This window comes from Equus quagga, unplaced genomic scaffold (genome assembly GCF_021613505.1).
Source record: "Equus quagga isolate Etosha38 unplaced genomic scaffold, UCLA_HA_Equagga_1.0 146_RagTag, whole genome shotgun sequence".
Classification (NCBI taxonomy): Eukaryota; Metazoa; Chordata; class Mammalia; order Perissodactyla; family Equidae; genus Equus; species Equus quagga.
This window is the reverse complement of record NW_025796728.1, coordinates 9,608,900-9,631,032: the sequence shown is the minus strand read 5'-3', so window position 1 is coordinate 9,631,032 and position 22,133 is coordinate 9,608,900. Positions and strand designations below refer to the sequence as shown.

The 22,133-nt window shown below is 41.4% G+C and overlaps 1 protein-coding gene across 1 annotated transcript; it reads left to right on the top strand.

The window, feature by feature from the left end:
• Positions 1 to 1,994: 1,994 nt before the first annotated feature.
• LOC124232918 (neuronal acetylcholine receptor subunit alpha-9-like) lies at positions 1,995 to 13,392 on the top strand. Its single transcript, XM_046649829.1, has 5 exons — positions 1,995 to 2,085; positions 2,380 to 2,525; positions 3,456 to 3,610; positions 9,346 to 9,878; positions 12,848 to 13,392. The coding sequence occupies exons 1-5, from the start codon at positions 2,022 to 2,024 to the stop codon at positions 13,390 to 13,392; spliced, it is 1,443 nt and encodes a 480-aa protein (XP_046505785.1). The 5' UTR covers positions 1,995 to 2,021.
• The last annotated feature ends 8,741 nt before the right edge of the window (positions 13,393 to 22,133 follow it).

Here is a 22,133-nt window from a genome sequence, read left to right as displayed (position 1 = left end):
TTCATGCCTTGTTCTTTTTGAATGAATTTGAGAGGAGTTTGCTTTTTAGTCACTAGCATCTTTGCCCTAAAAGGCAGAATTGCCCCACAAAAGTATTCGTTTAATTTGGATTGTGTTAACGTTGACAAGGTAGGCATCAACTGTTACCATGTTTTAAAAAAATTGTGAGTGACCAATTGAATGAACTGAGTTAATCGAAAGCAATCAAGGATTACCAGGGATGACCACCCTCCAGGCAGCTTTCGAGCAGCAGCCACAGCACCAGGTGTTCACTGAGTGCCTGTAACCAGGGGCTACTCCAATTGTCATGAGGAATCAAAGAAACATAAGGTAGGGAGTCTCTAGCCGTGAGGAGGTCACTACCTAGCTGGCATCAAGTGCCATGCGGATGAATGACAATGAGAAGGAGGAAAGGCAGCCATAGTGTGATGAGCGCACTGGGCTTGGACAGGGGGCCTGGATGCTGCCTCTGGCCAAGGGCTGCTGGAGGCAAGCCACTCGCATCTCCGGACCTCAGTTTCCCCAGGTAAAAATGAGGCGTTCAACTCAATTTCAAAAGGACCTTCAGCCTCTGAGATTCCAGAGCGGATGGTTTGTTGAAGGAGGCCTGAGCGTGGGCACCAGGAACTGTGTCATTTGATGGGTGAGTCAGACTAGGGATGTCAGGAAAATAATGTCTGCGCAATCAACACAAGAGCATAGGCAATTAAGAAACGCACTTAGCTGGTGGCTTGAGTGTCTGTTCCATTCGGGGATGTATTCCTGGAGAGGGACAGGGTGACTCATCAGACGGCTGTAACTGATGAAATAGAGCTCTCCAATGTCCTTGCTCTGACTCCAGGCAACCGAATGGTCTTAATTTGGTTTTCCAAGGCAGTTTCCCCAGGCAAGAGGAGGGACAGGTGATGGCAATTGGAAATTGACATTCTTTTGTGGGAGCAAAATTAGATCATATGAGAAATGACTGTGAAATTATATAAAGCAGCATTCAAATGCAAAGGAATAACATCCTTGGTAATATCATCATGAATTATGAATCATTTCTCTGCTGATTTGGTTAGCCTTTGAACTACTTTTTTTTTAGAGCTAATAAACCCTGGGTGACTTGATAAATATGGAAATTCAGGATTTAAGAAGTTGATCAGAGGTGAAAATTACTAACATTTACGTAGTACTTTAAAGTTTTACAAAGTGCTTTCATGTAAGGTATCCCAGTAGCTCCGGGAGAGGGGGAATATTATTTTCCCAGTCTTCAGTTCAGGAAGGCTCAGCATCACAGAGGTAGGAAGGGTTTGGGCTGGCAGTCAAACCTAGGAGGTCTTTGCTTCCTAATCCAAATTACAGTGCTGCTGCTTCTGAAGGGTGTGAGTGCTCTTTTCCCATCCAACGCAGCCCTCCGCGCATAGACTCACACACCTTACTGTGCAAGATCCACGCCCACTGTGACAACTGATGGAGTGAGGAGAAGCAGGGCAACCTGTTCTGGAGATTATGGAACTGCTTCTCTTTCCCTCTTCAAATGCTGCTGGAAGCACATTCACAGGGCCTTTCTGGAAGGCTGTCTCATGGCAGGCTCTGTTCAGCTTCCCTTAGTCCCTGGACTCGGGCTGAATCTGCTTGCTGCAGGTATAGAAAGCACCCATTCTGCTTAGACAGAGATTTGGGGGTGTTGGGCTCCCCTACCTCTCTTCTCCTGAAAGTTTGTTCTGGATGTTCCTCTTGAAGGTGGCTAGGGTCCCTCAACTGTGACAGCTCCCCCAGAGCAGCACCACCTGACCTAGCCCCCCTGGCTCCCAGCATCTCAGCTGCTGGAGTTGCCAGTCTCAGATTACCGGAGGGGAGGGAGGGTGGGTCTGGATCTCAGGACCTCGGGCTCTGTGTGCGCTGCAGGTCTGAGCTCTCCATCTGCCAGAGCGAGACTACGATAGAGTGGGATCCCTGTGCCTAGACCCTTCCCATTCACGGAGGGGAGTGCAAGACCAAGCAGCCTGGCTAGGAATTTATAGAGGCTCAGGGAAAAGATGAACTGGCCTCATTCCTGCATCTCCTTTTGCTGGATTTACTTTGCTGCCTCCAGACTGAGAGGTAAGAGGCTGGTGGGTTTGGTAACCATCTCGGCTCATTTGGGGCCACCTCTTTGGTAGGAGGTGGGGTAGGCCAGGAAACAGAACAAATGATCTAACTGCAGGCAAGTGTTCCGTGCTTTTTATTGACTCATGCTGATCCCGGTAGGGCATGTCAGAAAAATAACTCTCATTGACCCAAAGCTTGTCCATAACTGATCCTGGATCATCCACTATTCTAGTCCTCAGTCTGTTGTTCTTTGCCTTGAAACATACACTGCCCTAAATGTTGATCCAGGTCCCTCTTTTTGAGCAGCTGTAGAAACTGCAGATGGAAAATATGCTCAGAAGTTGTTTAATGACCTTTTTGAAGATTATTCCAATGCTCTTCGTCCAGTAGAAGACACAGATAAAGTCCTGAATGTCACACTGCAGATTACACTTTCTCAGATTAAGGACATGGTGAGTAACATATAGTGGTGACCCTTTGGAATGTTGCTTAGAATGAACTAACAGTCCTTTCCAAAGGGGGTGTCTTAACTGGGAATTTGAGAGGAACTGAGAACAGGGAGCTCTGTGTGCAAACTGTTGGGAGAAGGCAACATCAGGGGAAGGAAGCTTTCTACAAAATTAATTTCGCTAAATGTTACCTAATCCTGGCCATTAACAGTAACAGTCTTACATCATCTGAAGAAAGATGGCATTACATACTGTATGATTCCATTTCTTTGAAATGTCAAAATAAGCAAAACTATAGAGACAGAAAGCAGAGTAGTGGTTTTCAGGGGCTGTGGGAAGGGCAGGGAATGGTTGAGTGACTGCTTCATGGTCATAGGGTTTCCTTTTGGGGGGTGACAAAAATGTTTGGAAATTAGGTAGTAGTGATGGTTGCATAATATTGTGAATATACTGGAAGCCACTGTATAGTACACTTTAAAATGGTGAGTTTTATGTAATATTAATTTTATCCCAATTTAAAAAAAAGATGGTGTTTTAAAATGACATACCTTATTTAGTGCCTATATATGTTTAATTACACAAAGTTATAAAACTCAAAAGACTTTTCTTTTGTACACTGCAGCTATTTCCTGACTTTCTCATTCAAGTGAATCATCAGTTGATCAATTTTTCAGAGAAATCTGGACAGCTGATCCATGCGAAGATCTGATGACTTAAATATTTGCCCGCTTTACATTCCAAACACTAAATCAAGTAGAAAAAAATATGGCCTTGGCAGTCAACCAATGGGATAGACTAGAAAAGCTCTCACTTATTTATTGAAAATAGACTAGTGCTCTTGGAATTTTTGTTGTGAATAACAGGGGTTCTAGAGATGGAAGGCATTCAGTTGAGGTGTCTACTGAACAAAATTATATCTGGTTAATTGTGCAGGATGAGAGAAACCAAATTTTGACTGCCTATTTATGGATCCGCCAAATCTGGCATGATGCATACCTCATGTGGGATCGAGACAAGTATGATGGACTGGACTCCATCAGGATCCCCAGTGACCTGGTGTGGAGGCCAGATATCGTCCTGTATAACAAGTAAGTGCAAGTCACTAGTTTCTCAAGAATGAACTTGTCAATTTAACAGAATTTAAATGTAAATAAAAAAGAATGTTTAAAACATGCATGTAGTTAAGTACCAATTCATGTTCCTAGGCCCTGAAATGGTGGTCATAAAATCTTAGATGATAAAATAATAGGTCAGAAAAGCTTAGGGTTACATTCTCCTTTTCAGGTGAGAAACTGTATTAGAGGCTGTATTAGCCTTTTAGGGCTGTCAGAACAAAGTACCACAACCTGGGTGGCTTAAAGAGCAGAGCCGCATTGGCTCACAGTTGTGGAGGTTAGAAGTTTGAGATGCAGGTGTCGGCAGGGTTGTTCCCTCTATGGGCTGTGAGGGAGAATCTGTTCCATGCCTCCCCACCAGCTTCTGGTGGTTGCTGGCAATCTTTGTTGTTCCTCGACTTGTAGACGTATCACCCCAATCTCTACCTTCTTCACATGGCATTCTCCCTGTGTGTTGTCCGTGTCCATATTTTCTCTTATTAGGACACCAGTCATGTTGGATTTTGTGCCCACTCTACACTCTACCGACATCTTAACTAATTACATCTGCAATGACTCTATTCCAAATAAGGTCACATTCTGAGGTGCTGAGGGGTCGGATTTCAACATATGAATTTTTCGGAGACATAATTCAGTCCATAACAGTGGTGCTCCCTTGTCTAAGACCAAGTATCAATAATGATGATACTACTAAGATTAAACCAGAATGAGCCATCTAGAAGCTGGCCTATGGATTTTGGAATTTGTATGGATGAAGGATGAACTAGACCATAAGATTAGCAGTTGGCCTTTTCCTGGTCCCAGGGCAAGGGGCCTCGAGTAAACAGGGAGGTGAGGTTATGTTTCTCAAACTGCAAAGTGCACGTGATCCCTGAGCAGCCTGTTAAAATACACTGGGTCTGACATAGAGTTGGATGTTCCACATTTCTATAAGCTCTAGGTGCTGGTGCTGCTGGTCCATGGACCACACCTGGAGAAGGAACCAGATTTCTCTGCCACAATTCAGGCTCAGTTGCTCTACCTGTTGTGAAAGGGGCTTCTCTCCCTTTTTATTCCGGAACCCAGGTTTCTGTGGGTTGGGAAAGGTTCCTCTCTGACTCAGAACAAGCTGATTGAGGGACAGTTCAGGGGGCTCTCCTGAGAGCCCACCCTTCTAGTGGGCATGAGTTTCCCTTCAGGAAGCAACACTCGTGGGTTGCAGCCTGGACTTTCTTCTCACTATTTACTCAGAGAGCTTGTCCAAGAGTCACGACTTCTTGGATCATGACCCTGATCCTGCCAACTATTCCCCACTCTGAGTGGCCAGAGGAAGCTTCCATATCCTTTCCCAAGCAAGATAACCTCCAAGTTCCAGTGCTTCATTACTCTAGTTTCCCCCCACCCCTGACCCCTAGTGCCTGCACAGGAGAAAGAGAATGAGCCATGTTGTCCATCACCTCCTCGCAGCCACAGGGTGCAGGAGAGTGATCAGAGAATACAGTTTACATAGATCACTTACAGCATTCTATAAGTGCTGACAGCTCTCCCTGGAAAACGAACAGAATGCTGGTTCTCCTCTCCCTCCTGCTTTGATTGGCTGAAGCAGTGACCAACTCTTACTGAACCACTTCTTTGTGAGCTTGCACGGTGACCTAAATTAAGCCTGCCCTAGTCTCCCCTTAATAGAGAAGCCAGTTATGCGCTCGTGAGCTCACACAAACCTACTGTGGCTTTGGTAAATTCTGTCCCCATTCTCCCTCCCTCCCCGCCCATCGCTGGTTTTGAGATGTGTGAATTCTGTTCCCCATTCCTTTCACACACAGAGCCTGTTTACCATACTGATTAATCAGCTCTTTTCAATTCCCCTGGGTTGACTCTTTCGTTTTCTCTGCCCTCCTGTCATGGGCAGTTCTCTTTCAGATCCTCTAATCTCCTTTGCATTCTCCTTCTGAGTAACATCAGCGTTTTACTATTTAGAGAAAACTCTAAATGTAGCTGTGATTGGATGTCATTTGCATTCCTTTAACCAACTGATAAGAGAATGGATGAAAGTTATACAATGGGGCAAAGGAGGGACCCCAGTCATACCCATTTCCCTGACCCTCGTCCTTCTAGCTGAATCTCTGGACCTGCAGAATCTTCTGATCCCAGATATTATATCACTACTTCTCAGAAGCAGGCATAGAGCCTTGTAGACCACAAAATGGGCTTTCTGCATGGTGGTAGGGAGAGAAGGAGGGCAATAAGGCCAGTGAGCCAATCAGGTGTGATAAAGATAGTTTAGGTAGGAAGATGCTTAGCATCTAGATTCACCAGTGGTGCCTGTATTCATGGGCCAGACTTGTTAGGGAGTGACAGATGGTGATGGGCCTGGAAGCTACTTCATATGAGGGGCATTGAATTTGTTGATGCTTAGCTTGGAAGAGAGAAGTCCTTGGGAAGACTTGATGGCTATCTTAGGCAATCATAGAGAAAATAAGGCAGAGAAAAGAGAAAATTGCTGCAGAGGACAAAACCCAAGACAATGAGTCGAAGTTAAAGGAAAGATAAGCAATTTAAAAAAATAGTAGCTAATAACTTGAGTAATGAATTTTCCCAAGAGGCAATGAGCTCTTTAGCAAGATAATGGCTCAAGCAGATGTTGGCTCTGTTACCAAATCAGTAAAGGAATAGATATATTGAGGCTCAAAGTTCCAGTGAGGTTGTTTAATGTAAGTATACGACCAATATAATGGTTAGTATAAGAGGCTGCGAGGATTCCTGACATTTTTAGATGAGGTAAAGAGTGGGTTACAGAAATCCAAATGTGCATTTATTATGAGAGAGTTTTAATGGTTTGATTTTAATAAGCAGTTTTAATACTTAGATTTTAGACCTAGTGAGGAACTAGGTGCCCTATTATATTCAGAAAGATTTGTCAAGAATTTAAGTTTTGCTTAAATAATTTAAATGATTGAGAGGATGGTAAAACTTTTAAGTGAGATTGAAAATGAAGAGGAAGAGGAAGAGGAACAGGTTTGGAGGAAAAGAAGATAAGTTTGGTGTGAGACTTGTTCACTTTGGGGGACCAAAAGGAACATCCACATGGAGACAACCAATAAAGAGATTGCAAAGGCAAGGCTTAAGCCTGGAAATAAGTTCAGGGAGGGAGATATCAAAAGTCCTTTCAGCCCTTATAGAACTACTCAAGGAAGGAAAGAAAATGGCTGAGGACAAAGTTGAAGAGTTTCATTGAAGAAATTTAGAGAGGGCACTTGGAAGCCATGATTAAAGAGGTAGAAGGAGAACTGAGAGAGAGGTGTCATAGAAACCAAGGGAAGAAAGGATGTCTAGGAACAACCCACAGTGTGAAATGCTTGGGAAGAGTTGAAGAGGATAAGGACTTAGAAGAGGTCTTTAGATTTGCCAGTTTGCAAGCCATGAGTGACCTTTGGAAGAGCACACATTGGGGGCCATGCATCTATCCATGGCCATGCTGTGGTGGTGGCTCACATACAAAATAGAGAAAGATTGGCAACAGATGTTAGCTCATGGTGAATCTTCCTCAGCAAAAAAAAAAAAAAAAAAAAAAGAGCACACATTGGAAAGAAGCTAAATTCAAGGAATAAAAGCAAGATGAAGAAGTGACAGCAGATCCTCCTCTCGCTCCAAGAAAAGTAGGAAGAGTTAGGGATGCTCTCAGTTCATCTATAGTTCCCACTTCTCATTTGGCTAACTCTATTTATTCTCATTGTTACTGAGGTTAAGTTCAGGCATTTTAAGAAATTCATTTTGTTATCTTTACAAGACCCTCATTAAAGATCCCCTCTCTAACCCTTCATTAAAAGTTGAGTACCACAATGTTAGCCATAATGGGCCGATTGGAGTAGCTCCCCGTGGGAATGGGTCCACTCCAATCAGACCATTACAGTTAACATTGTGGTGCTCAATTTTTAATGTGTGGAGGAAAAAAGAACTTTAAAAACATGCCAGTTCTTTGATCTAGCACATCCTTTTCTAGCAATTTAACTTAAAGAAAGAGTTAGTGGATAAATGCAAAGATTTGACTACAAGGATGTTCACTACAGAATTTTTTATAAATGCAAAACTGGCAACAACTAAAATGTCGAACATCAGTGAATCAGTTAAATAACCATGGCATATCTATATAAGGGAATATAATGAATACTATTTAGCCATGAAAATAATGTTGCAGAAGAATATGAACAGATGACCATATGTATTTTTAAGCTTTGTCTCTTTTTTTTTTGGTAAATTAACTATTTTATTTCGAGATAATTTTAGATTTACAGAAAAGTTGCCAAGATGGTACTGAGAGTTCCTGTATATCCTCCACTCAGCTTTCCCTCATGCTATATCTTACATAATTGTGGTACATTTGTTAAAACTAATACAAGACTATTAAGTAAACTATAGATGTTACTTGCATTTCACCAGTTTTTCCACTAATGTACTTTTTCTGTTCCAGGATCCAATCCAGGACATTTAGCCATAATATATATATTTTTTTAAAGATTTTTATTTTTTTCCTTTTTCTCCCCAAAGCCCCCGGTACATAGCTGTATATTATTCATTGTGGGTCCTTCTAGTTGTGGCATGTGGGATGCTGCCTCAGCGTGGTTTGACGAGCAGTGCCATGTCCGCGCCCAGGATTCGAACCAACGAAACACTGGGCCGCCTGCAGCGGAGTGCGTGAACTTAACCACTCGGCCACGGGGCCAGCCCCTCCATAGTATATTTTGTAGGGAAAAATTATAAGGAAGATTTGGAAAAATATGCATTAAAATGTTAACAGGAACATATCAATTATGATTCTTGGTTGTAAGCATTGGAAACTGACTTTGGCTACCTTGTGAAAAAAGGAATTTGTTGGAAGGATATTGTACAGCTCACTGAATTAAAGGAAAAAAATCAATGACCAGGCTCTGGAAAGGACAGACCAGGACTGCTCTAGACTTTGAGGGAGCAGGGACTGTTGAACTGTTGTTGTTGTTTTTTCTAACAGGGAGCCCTCACCTGGGTGTCTGTTTTTGGTCTTTGGTTCACTCTGCTTAAATCCAAACTCCAGGGAGAGTGGATTCGTTGGAGCTCGCTCGGGTCACACAGGCAGCCCCTAGCCAGGGGATGCTGGGGTGCCTTAGTCAACATTCATGTGCTTCGCAATGGTGGTGGAGAAAGAGTCAAGGGAAATAGAAATTCTGCACTCAAAAATGCCAAGCATAAATGTTGATAAAACAAAAAAGAAGATATATTCAGAATAGATGATTATTTCTTAGATTATGCGTAAACAATTTTTTCTCTGTGTTTTCCAAATATTCTATAATAAACGTGTACAGCTCTCCCAACAGCAACAAAAAGCTGTTTTAATAATCTTGTACCCAAAGTTAACAAGTCCGGAGAGAAGAGCCTCCCTGGACTTTAGCCTGGACAGGTTAACTTTTTGTCTGGATGTTTAAATCGTTATACCCGGACCAAGGAGAGGAAGGCACACAGGGCAGAGATGCTTTAAAGGAAGAATCCAAGAGAACTGGGCCCTGACAAACTATAGGAGATGGAGGAGAAGGGAGAATTAGAGATGATTCCAGATTTTCAAGCCAGGGTGACGGGGAGAATGGTGAACCATTGCCAAAGACACTGAAGTGATGGGCACAGGGCGATGAGCTGTCTGGAGTAAGGAAGTTGGTGAGTTCTCCTGGCAAGCAACTTTATTTCTCTCTTCTGACCTCCAGGGCTGACGATGAATCTTCTGAGCCTGTGAACACCAATGTGGTCCTGCGGTATGATGGGCTGATCACCTGGGATGCACCTGTCATTACCAAGAGCTCCTGTGTGGTGGATGTCACCTACTTCCCCTTTGATAACCAGCAGTGCAACCTGACCTTTGGTTCCTGGACCTACAATGGCAATCAAGTGGACATATTCAATGCCCTGGACAGCGGAGACCTCTCTGACTTCATTGAAGATGTGGAGTGGGAGGTGCATGGCATGCCCGCTGTGAAGAATGTGATCTCTTATGGCTGCTGCTCAGAGCCTTACCCGGATGTGACATTCACTCTCCTTCTGAAGAGGAGGTCCTCATTCTATATCGTCAACCTCCTCATCCCGTGCGTCCTCATATCTTTCCTGGCCCCCTTGAGCTTTTATCTTCCAGCAGCCTCTGGGGAAAAGGTCTCTCTGGGAGTGACCATCCTGTTGGCCATGACTGTATTTCAGCTCATGGTGGCAGAGATCATGCCAGCCTCAGAAAATGTCCCTCTGATAGGTGAGTTCAAATGTCTTACACTTCCAGCCTAGCTTGGTAGTGACTGGGGTTGTGCCTGTGCCTTTAAACTCCTAACAGTGAGGTCAACTTCAAACTCAACACAGGCTGTCATGTACTTCATTTAGTTTCTTCAGTTGGCATCTTTGAATACAGATGTGACTGTGGAAACAAAACTGGTCTTACGGTCTCTAGGTTTACACAAAAGAGGAAATATATGTATATTAGAGTAATAGTTCTCAAAGTGTGCTCCCTGGACCCACAGCACAACATCATTTTAGAAATGCAAATTCTCAGGGCTCACCCCAGACTTACTGAATTAGAAACTGTGGGAGTGATGGCTGGCAATCTGTTTTAACCAGATTTCCAGGTAATTTTGATGCATTTTCTGTTCCTCTGGCTTGGAGGTTAAGCCTCTGATTTTGAAGTTGAAGAAATCTGCATTTGAACTCTGGTTTTCTCTCTCATTCCTTGATCAACTTTAGACAAGTTACTTAATCTTTGAGTCTCTGCTTCATCACCTGCACAATTTGTGTAATTGCTACCTCATTGTGTTATTGCTTAGCACAGAACTTGGTATATGGTAAGCACTGAGTAAACAGTGACTATTATTATCTTTTCACAGCACAAGGGATCTCTTCTTGGGAAGAGCAACAAACACGATAGAAATGGACTGGCTTTTTAATCCTGCCATTTACCCTTAATAGAATAATTTTCAGCCTTTACTGGGTGGTAATAGGTGTGGGAGAGCTTGCTAAAATGTAGGTTCCTATACCCAACGAGTTGGATTTAGTATCAATCTGAGCTGATTCTAAAGTAGACCACATTTTCAAAACCCTGCAATCATGAAATATCTCGCTAAGGGTAGGAGTGTAGACTGCGGCTACCATTCCTGCCTCCTTTTTGCTTTACCTACCTTGTTATGAGATCCCTTCTAACGCCTTTAATACCTACTCCCTGCCACCGAGGACACCACTCAGCTCCAACACCTCTGTCTCAGTGACTCGCTGTTGTAATAGATGCTTACCCAAATCATAAGCTAGACCTTAAACAAGCAGTGAGGAGAAATTTCAGAATGCCAAGAGACTTAGAAACGAATATCAAAGGGATATGGGACTGCCCTTTTCCCCTCGACTGAGTCCAGTATTGTCCAATATCCAGATGTTGCTACATTGCTTTCTCTGTTTGAAGAGCTTTTCCTTTTCATGTCTCTCCAAGTAAAGTACTACACACACTCTTTTTTTAGAGAGAAACACAGCAGATTTTCTGCCCCCACCACCACTAATGAAGAGGAAGAGGTGTATAGGCATTTTTAATACCTCTCCTGAGGCAGAAAGGATTGACAGTGGCGACATCCAATCATAGCCTGTTTGAGGCAGGATCCATTGGCAGATCCCTCTTTCTTCTTTAGCAGTGACATTCAACAGCAAGTTGGCTCAATTTCTGAAGAGAGATGCCTCAGGAATTTTGCAAGCATTAGTTGTCCTGTTTCTGTGATAATATGAAATGTATCTTTTTAGGAAGGGTGTACACAGATCTTGAGAATATTTACTAACAATCACAATTTGTTATTTGTAGCACCTATGAAAGGTACTTCAATCTTCTAGAAATGTGTTTGTTTTCTGCATTAAGTGTAGCATTTGATGTAGCTTCTGGCCCATAGCCTTTACTATATTAAGAAAGGTCCCATTAATTTTTAGTTTACTCAGAGCTTTTAACAAATAATAAATAGATGATAAACGTCATCAAATGCATTGTCTTAATCCGTTGAGATATCGCGTGAATTTTCTCTTTCACTTCATTAATGCAGTGAGTTAGGTTTTCTGATGTTGAACTAAACCCTCTTTTTTCAAGATGAATTATCATTTAGAAATACCATTGGATTTGGTTAACTAATAATTTTTATAGGACTTTTTCCAATATGTCTATAAGTGAAATGGCCTTAATATTTCCTTTCTTATTACTTTTGAAATCGAGGCTAAATTGACTTCATAAAATGAGCTCGGCAGTTTGAACTCTTCTTCTATCTCTGGAACAATTTGCATAAGATATGAGTTATCTGTTGCATAAAAGTTTGGTAAAACTCACCTATAAAACCTTTTGGCCCCTAGCTTTTTGCAGGATGGGTAGGTAGAGGTATCTGATTAATTCCCATTTCTATTCAAGTGTTCTTTCTTCTTATGCTAAATTTGACATCTAATATATTTCTAGAAATTTCATCTAGGTTTTTAAATGTATTATCATACAGCTATTTGTAATATTATTTTATTGTTTTCGAAATTTCTGTTCTGTTATTTCCTCTTTTGCATCCTCTCCGTCTCTTTCTCCACACCTTCCCCTGCCCCCACTGCCTCTATTTTGTGAAAGGCCTTATCAAAGGTTTATCAATTTTATTACTCATTTCAGATAGCTTGCTTTTGGTTTTATCTTCTTGTTTTATTGTTCTATATTTTGTTAATTTGTGCCCTTATCTTTATTGTTTTCTTCCTTAACTTTCCTTTTTCATGAATATTTGCTTTATAAAATCTCATGTTAAAGACTAATAGTGACACAGTGTAATGAGCTTTCGTATGAATTAAGTCTGAAGACAATGTCTGAGAACTGGCCAAGATCATTAAGTGTTTGTTTGGCAAAAGTGGAAGTTTTTCACATTATGATGTCAGCAAACATTTATGAACTTTTTAACTCAACACAAGGGACATGCTTTACATGTATTATTTCCATCAGGCCTCATCATATTCCTATGAGATAACTATTATTATTATACTCATTTCACAGAGAAGGAAGCTGAGATTTAGCAGGATTCTATAACTTGCTCCAGGTCACAAGTCTAGAGCTGGAAGCCCAAGAAGTTTGATTCAAAAGTCTATACTGGTGACTATTAGTGTCCACAGTTTCCTTAGAAAAGGTGTTTGTTTATTTTTGAGCCAAACATGACATTTCAAGCTAACTTGACTGTTGTTATTTTCCAGGCAAATACTACATAGCCACAATGGCCTTGATCACAGCCTCCACTGCCTTGACCATCATGGTGATGAATATCCACTTCTGTGGGGCTGAGGCCCGGCCAGTGCCACACTGGGCCAGGGTGGTCATCCTGAAATACATGTCCAGGATCTTGTTTGTCTACGATGTGGGTGAGAGCTGCCTCAGCCCCCACCACAATAGGGAGGAACGGGACCGCCTCACGAGGGTTTATGGCAAATTCCCAGAGCCTAACCTGAAAACAGCAAGGAACAAAAATCTTCCCAGAAAGAAGGAAATGAGCAGATTCCTAAAGCATGACTTGGGGTGTGAGGGTGAGAACCTGCAGGATGCTGGCAGTTACTGTGCACGGTACAGAGTGCTGACAAGGAATATCGAATACATTGCCAAGTGCCTCAAAGACCACAAGGCCACCAATTCCAAGGGGAGCGAATGGAAGAAGGTTGCAAAGGTCATAGACCGATTCTTCATGTGGATTTTTTTCATTATGGTGTTTGTGATGACTATTTTGATCATAGCAAGAGCGGATTAGTGGGCATTTGGTATGTGGGGATAAATCAATGCAATTCTCTGTGATCTATTCTAATGTTCTTCCAAGTCAGATACACACACAAATGTATATATTTGTTATTATTATATACAATTTAGGGGTTATATTGTCTTTACTTTTTATTTTTAACTTCAAATCAATGTTATAGCTACCTGTCAGGTTAAATTAAGCAGGAGGTCCAAAACTTCAAGAGTGGGGAGATGGAAGAAATAGAGAAGGAGCCCTTTATGCCTACCAGAGTGGTGGGTGGCTTGCGTCTAGATCACACAATTATTCTCCTGTTTAGCAGTGCAGATAAAGTGCACTACATTACTGTTTTAAATTTAAAACAAAACAAAACAAACTTATTTTTTCCTTAGTCCCTAGTAAAATGTGCTTTTAAAAAAGGAAAATAGTCATATATTTTTTAATGTCAGTTAAGTCTTGATGTTACCTTTCTCGGGCAGGGTACATTTCAAGCCATATCTCAAATGATGGAATACAAAGTTTTGTCCTGTGTCAAGAAAGTCCAAGGATCAGCAACTTAATGGGGAAGAGAGCTTTCTTTATAATGATGACGTCATATATGTTGGTTATGTTTTATAGAAACCCTAAATATGAAGTCATTCCTGCATTTAGTCTTTGATTTAAGTAAGATAATCAGCAAACCGAGCTCATTCAATTATTCACCAAACATTTATTGAGTTCCTCCTACAAATATTAAAGCTACATGATTCACATTTGCATTGGGTGTCACAGCAAATCTGATGCACAGGGCCGATCCCTTTTGACCTTAACAATGATTCTGTGAACTAGGCAAGCAGGTATTTCTAGTCCTCTTTCTCAAAGGAAGAAACTGTGTCAGAGAAAGCGACCTACCTTCTCAATATCCAAGTAGGTGGTAAGGGGGCTGGGAGTCATACCCTCAGCACTGTGACTCCAAGTTTGGGTCAGATCTGCTGAAGCCACAGTTTTTGGCCATGACAGATCATGATTTAGGATAGAAGAGACTGAGGGACTCTCGTTCTTAACTCTGAGTTTCTGCCTGAAATTACTTCCTCTCCTTCTCAACTTCTTTTTCCTATTTTCAATTAAATGTCTTTAAAGTCCCCCCATTTCCACCTTGATTAAATTGATCCAAGTACTAATACCCCTTCCCTAACTTCCAACTCCTTGACTATTCTGTTACCAATTAACAACAAACCAACCAACAAAGGAAGAGAAGTGGAGAGAAGATAGGGGTCAGCCTGGGAAAGAGAGGATGGCATGTGGTTTAAACATATAGACATTGTTTTCTGTTCTTGTGTTTACTTATTCAAAAAACATTTATTGTGCACTACTGTATACTGAGTACTAAGTCAGCCTTGGAGGGAACAAATACAAAACACGGTTTCGACCTCCAGTTGTTCACGTGTGTCTCACAGTTCAGTAAAGGAGACAGTCAAGAAAATAGACAAACACAATCTAGTGTAAAAAGTGCTACCACAGAAGCATGGACAAAATGCCATGGGAACAATGATGATGAGGGAAAACTTGGGAAAGACTTTGTGGGGTGTGGCATTTGAGCTGGGCTGTGTAGGATGAGTGGGAGTTTGCTAGACAGAGAAAGAAGTAGGACAGGAAGTGGAGGCATTAGGGAAAAGAAAGGAGTGTGAGCAGAGCTTAGAAAGGAAGAGGCTTGGTCTATTCATGAAATGGATGACAGGGAATTGGGGAAATGTAACTTGGAATCAGACAATTTTTCTTCTTTATTTTAATTACATAAGTACTTTTACCAGCTTTAGTTGCATTTGGCTGCAGATAACAGAAAACCCAATGGACCACGACTTAGGCAGACAGAAGTTACTCATCTACACGAAAATAAATCCAGAGTTACTAAGTCCAGGAATCTTTCCATCTTTCCTCTGTGTTGTTTTAAGGCACTAAATTTGTGGTAATTTGTTACAGCAACAATAGAAAATTAATACAGTACCCAATGAGCAACTTGGTGGAGGTAACATTTTCTGCATTTTAGATTATTTGTTTGAGTTGGATTTGTCTCTAGCCAGATTGAGACGGTCCTATTGAGCTATGCTAAAAAAATTGAACTTAATCTTAAAAACACTGAGAAGGCACAAAAGGATTTTAAGCAAGGGAGTGATAGTGTCAGATTTGTGTTTCAGAAATAAGACTGTGGTGGCAATTAGAAGATTGTAGAGAAAAAAGAGATGAGGCAGAAAGATCTGTTGGAATGTTTTTACCAATTCAGGGAAGTGGTAATGAAGGCTTGACCCAAGATGGTGGGAATAAGAAAACAGATCACACTGTATTTACGACCTAGAATCGACAGGACGTGGTGACAGGTTGGATGTGGAGTTAGGGAAAGATTGGCATCAAGAATGATTCCGAGCTTTCTATCTCGGACAACTGAGGTGAAGAGTAACGGAGGTCCAGGTTTTGGAGGAAAGAATTCAGCTGAGGAAATTTTGAGCTGGAAATGCTCATAGGACACCACGGTGGAGATATCTAGTAAGTAGTTGAACAAGTATTTGGAACTTTGGAGAAAAATGAAAGCTTAAAAAAGAAGATTTTATACTCAGGTTAATCATTAAAGTATTTGTTAAGTGATTTCAGTGGGTAAGACGTGGTGCTACGAGCATTTAGAGACTCAGATGAATAGAAACACATTCTTTGCCATAATACCAGAAGCTTATAATCATCATGCGTCATTAAAGCATTTAGCTTGTTACACTGTCATTGCTCCATTCACATGTCCACTTCCCCAAATATATTGAGATCCTATATAGGCCTATGGCCCAGAAGCTGTCATTATTCTCTTTTCATCCTTCACAATAAGGGTGTTCTCTTTTTATCCTTTGTGTGCAATAAAGGGCCTAGTGTGAGGTCATTGGCCATTAAACGCTTGTTGAATGGATGGTGGGTGAAAGGAAGAGGTGTAAGAGGGTCTCACAAAATGCTATAGAAGCACGGACTGTGAAAGAGCCCCCATCCCATACAGTATACAAAAATAAATTACCAATGAATTAAAGACGTAGATGTAGGCGCCAGCCCATGGCCGAGTGGTTAAGTTTGCATGCTCCAATTCTGTGGCCCAGGGTTTAGCTGGTTCGGATCCTGGGTGTGGACATGGCACTGTTCATCAGGCCATGCTGAGGTGGTGTCCCACATAGCACAACCAGAAGGATCTACAACTACAATATACAACTAGGTACTGGGGGGCTTTGGGGAGAAGAAGGAAAAAAAAAGATTGGCAAGAGGTGTTAGCTCAGGTCCCAATCTTAAAAAAAACAAAAAGTAAACAGACTTAGATATAAAAACAAACAAAAACAAAAAGCTCGAAAGAAAATCTAGGAGACTTTCCAAATAAGATTCTCCATCTCAATAAATTTAAAGATGTGGTGACTGCTACGAAAGAGGAGTCCACTGCTCTCTGAAGGATGGTCACAAAGGGGCCTGGTTTGGATTGGATGGTCTGCCTGCTGAGAAAGTGACGTTTAAGACGAGATCTGAGTCTGAGAAGGAGTTAGCAAGGGTAAGAGCTGGGCAAAGTGCCAGGTCGCAGGCAGTGGAAAGGTCAGAATTCAGACTCAAGGGCAGAACAGAGTTTATTTCCTGAGAAAGAGAAAGGAAGCCCAAAGTGTGACCCAATCAGCGACCCGAGAGAGAGGAGACTGGCCAGGGGAGCAGGGCAAGGACAGGCAGAGCCTTGCAAAGTTTAAAAAAACACCAACGACTTTGTTTATTGCCTGACTGCCTTGGTACTCTGAGATGGGCCTGGGTTTGTTGAGGTCCTGATCTTGTTCTTTCCCCTTCTTTAGCCTATGTACCTACTTTTCCATCAGCTTATTGCCCAGATCAACACTTGCCAACACAGCCATGGGCAAACCTGGCAAATGGACTGTCTTGGTCAAACTGGAAACACAGGTTCGAGAGCATCTTGAGCCAACAGTAGTGAGGCCACTTGTAATGTCGTCAACTCCAGAGGCTAGCAAAGGCTCTCTGCCTGTCTCTTCCTTCCTCTCAGATCACACCTTTGAAATAGGCCCTGGCTGTTAAAACTTCATGAACTTGTCAATATATTTAATTAAGCCTCTCTAATCCTTAAAAGATAAAGCCCTTGACAAAACCTCCCTTGTCTTTGTGTATTTCCCTCTCTCTACTCTTCCCAGCCAAGGTTCCTCCTTGCATCATGCAGGCTTCCAGCAGGACATGAATAGTGTGCTCAAATTAGGATAATTCAAGGAAGGTTTAATAAAGGGCTATTTATAAAGGTGTGGGCAGGCTGTAGAGCAACACAATGGGTGGTTGAGAACCCCAGGACTAGCACAGCAGAGTTATTACCACTCTGAGGCCTGAGAGGAGGCAGGAGGGAAGAGTGACCTCTGATTGAGTGAATGCAGCAGACTTCGTAAGGGAGGGAACTGGGGGAATATGTATCCCCACCCCACTTTCCTTCTTCCCTCCAATCTCCTCCCAAGGCTTACCAGTGGCCAAACTCTGTGGAGTCCTAGAAATCTGTTGATGTTGCTATTTATCTGGGAGAGAGAACAGAGTGGTAAAGGGTAGAACACAGATCTAGAGGGACAAAGAGGAGACATGTGGCACATTCTCTCACTCTTTGACTTCAACCTACATTTAAAACCTGACTTCTTTTCACCACACTCAGATGAAACTGCTCTTGCCAAGTTCACCATTTGCAAATTCCACTGAACACTTCTGGGGCCTCTCTGCTGCTTTCAACACAACAGGCCACTTCCTCCTTCTTGAACCTCTTCTCTTCTGTGTTAATACCTTCTGCTTCTTAAACGGCTCGTTCTCAGAACTCTTGGCTGATTCCAATTCCTTCTCTTCTGGTAAAGGTTGATGTCCCTCAGTGTTCCGTCCTCAGCTCTCCTCCCCCATGATTTTTACTACCACATATATCCTGATGGTTCTCAAAACCACTTGTCCAATCTGGTGTTCCCCTTGGCTCCAAACCCAATACATTCTTCATGTCAACTGAGTATCACCACTTGAATCTCTCACAGACCTTCAAATTCCACATTTCCCAAACTAAGCTCATTATCTACATTGACAATCAAGGCTACTCCTCCCATTGTGTTTCTGTATCATTTAGCTACACCACCATCAGCTCTACCACCCAGGCTGGAAATCAGGCAGTTATTCTGTATTCTTACCTAACCCAACATTACACTAATCACTGATTCTGTCAGTTTTACCTGCTAAGTGGTTTTTAAATCTATCCTCTTCTCTCTATATCCCTGGCAATTGCCTTATTCCAGGTATTTGTCATCATTGCCTGGATGGTTGCAGTAGTACCTTAACTGGGCCTCCCGTCTCCAGTTTCTTCCTCTTCTATTTCATCTTCCTCACTGCTGCGAAACTGATCTTGTGACTCTTTCATCTAAAACTTTTAAATGGCTAACTAAATACCTACAAGTTGGGTAAAGTCTAACTTCCTTAATATGATATAGTAGAGATTAAAAATGTGTGTATGTGTGTTTTCTTTTATGCTGCTCTAGTAAAAGGGGTTCCTTTGTTCACCCTGGGAGTGTAAATTACCTTCTTGTCATAGAAAATAACCATCCTACTATCTCTTGCAAGAGAAATAATCAGAGCTTTTCTGTCACGAGAGTCTGAGATCCCTAGGAGCAATCAGGATCTTCATCATGAGAGTGGGTATAGAATTAAGACATTTGGTGTTTGATGGTTAAAAAAGGAAGAGAAAAATTGCCTTCCCACCCTGGGCATGTGACTAAGACTGAGCTAGACATGTCCCCTCACCTGAGACCTTGAATCTTGGAGTTTATATGGAAGAACGAGTGGTTAATATCAACAGTCAAGAAAAATATGCAAAAGAAGACGGTGAGGGGTGCTTGCCTGAGAGGATATTGGAGGGTATGATAAGCAAATAATGTTAGGACTAGGCTAGAAATAGACGAAAACAAACAAACAAACAAAATCAGTGGAAAAGAATTGAGAATCCAGAAACGGATCTCAGTGTATGTGAAAATTTAACGTATGACAATGAGAGTATTCCAAATCAGTGGGGAAAGACTGCTCATTAAAAAAAAAATTGGGCACCTGTCTTAAATGAGATACAAATACTAATTCATGATAGATTAAAGACTTAAACGTAAAAAAGAAAACGAAATAATATAAATCTTGTGAGAAAATCTAGGAGGACATCGACAAGATGGTTGAGTAGGAGGTCCCCTACTCGTCCTCCCTCAGCAACAATAATTCGGCAGCCATTCACAGACCAAAGTCCCTTTTTGGGAGTGTTGTGGGATCCAGAGAAGAGATTGTGAAATCTTGGTGGAGCCCAAGACTGAGGACAGCCATTTTGAGAAGAGAGACACATGTCCAAGTGGCAGACTCACCGACTGTGGTCTTGGCTACAGATCTAAAAACAGCCCCTGTGGACTTGCCTACTCATTTGGCCTTGGCTCTGCCACCAGCACCATGTGCCAAAGGACCTAGCAGGAAATATGCCCATCTGTGCCCCCTGAGGCAGGCCTGCCAACCTCAGTCTGACTGCAGATCCTGAATTGGCCCAGTAACTGGGCTCCAGCCCCTCTCAGCCATGGGCCAGGAATACTCCTGCTCACCCAGGGACCCAAAAGGAGACGTGCTCATCTGTGCCCCTGGAGGTAGGCCTGCTGATCTCAGTCCAATCATGATCCTGAAGGGTCCTTATGACTTGGTTCCAGCCCTTTTCAGCTGCAGTCCAGAAGTAGTCCTGCCCACACAGGGACCTGACAGGAGATACACTGCTCCATGTCCCCAAGGTAAGCCCACCAACCTTGGTCCAACTGCAGATTCTAAAGCAGCCCTGTCACTTGGTTCCAGCTCCTCTCAGCCGGGGTTCAGGGCCAATCCTGTCTGCCCAAGGACTTTACACCTCAAGGAACCAGAAAAAGAAGAACAAACTAAGCCCAAAGTTAGCAGAAGGAAGGAAATAAGAAAGAATAGAGCAGAAATGAATGAAATAGAGACTAGAAAGACGATAGACAAGATCAACAAAACTAAGAACTGGTTTTTTGAAAAGATAAACAAAATTGACAAAACTGTAGCTAGAATGACCAAGAAAAGAAAAACAGAGAGGACTCAGATAAATAGAATTATAAATGAAGGAGGAGACATTACAACTGATACCATAGAAATACAAAGGATCATAAGAGACTACTATGAACAATTATATGCCAACAAATTGGAAAACCTAGAAGAAACAGATAAATTCCTAGAAACATACAACTTACCAAGACTGAATCCTGAAGAAATAGATAATTTGAAATGACCAATAACAAGTAAGGGGATTGAATCAGTAATCAAAAACCTCCCAACAAAGAAAAGCCCAGGACCAGATGGCTTTACTGGTGAATACTACCAAACATTTAAACAAGAATTAATACAAATCCCTCTCAAACTCTTTCCAAAAGTGGAAGAGGAGAGAACACTTCCAAACTCATTTTATGAGGCCAGCATTACCTCCATATTGAAGCCACGTAAGAAAAAAATTACAGATCAATATCCCTGATAACATAGACGCAAAAATTCTCAAAATCCTAGCAAACAGCATTCGATAGCACATTAAAAGGATCATACACCGTGATCAAGAGGGATTTATCTTTGGGATGCAAATCAATAAACATGATACACCATATTAACAGAAGGAAGGATTAAAATCATCATTTTAAGTGTTCTCACCACACACACAAACAAATGGTAAGTAACTATGTGAGGGCATGGATGTGTTAATTAACTTGATTGTGGTAACCATTTCACAGTGTGTGCATATATTAAATCATCACCTGGTACACCTTAAAAAATCACACTGTACTATCTAAATATATATAATTTTCATTTATTAGTCATATCTCAATAAAGCTGGCAAAAAAGAAAGAAAATTTAGGAGGCTACATGTAAATGACAAAGGAGATCTTTTTTAAATTGAGGTATAGTTGATATATAATATTCTGTTAGTTTCAGGTGTACAACATAATGATTCTATATTTGTATATATTTAGAAAATAATCACCACAATGAATCTATTTAACATCCATCACCATACTTAGTTACAAAATTTATTTTTCTTGTGATGAGAACTTTTAAGACCTACTCTCTTAGCAACTTTCAAATATGCAACACAGTGTTATTGACTATAGTACCCATGCAGTCCATTACAACCCTATGACTTATTTATTGAGATCTTCTTAAAATAAACTAGAAATCAGAAGCTATAAAAGAAAAGATAGAGACATATTTGATTGCATAAAAACTAAAAATTTTAGGGGCTGGCCCCATGGCATAGAGTTTAAGCTTGGCCCACTCTTCTTTGGCAGCCTAGGTTCCCAGGTTTGGACCCCAGGCACAGACATACACCACTCATCAGCCATGCTGTGGCAGCAACCCACATATGAAACAGAGGGAGACTGGCACAGATGCTAGCTCAGGGCTAATCTTCCTCAGCAAAAAAACCCCTCAAAAAACAAAAAACCCCACTAAGCTAAAAATTTTATATGATAAAATATATAATTAATATAGTGAAGGAAAAAGTCAAATGTTAAATGATAGACTTGGATATACCATTAATACTGTTAATACTCAAAACACTCATAAACTGATCAAAAAGAGTAAACAACTCAATCAAAAACAGTGAACAAAAAATATGAAAAGACAATTCACAGAAAAACAAATTGGTATGCCTAAAAAACATAAAAAGTTGCTAAAATACACGAATA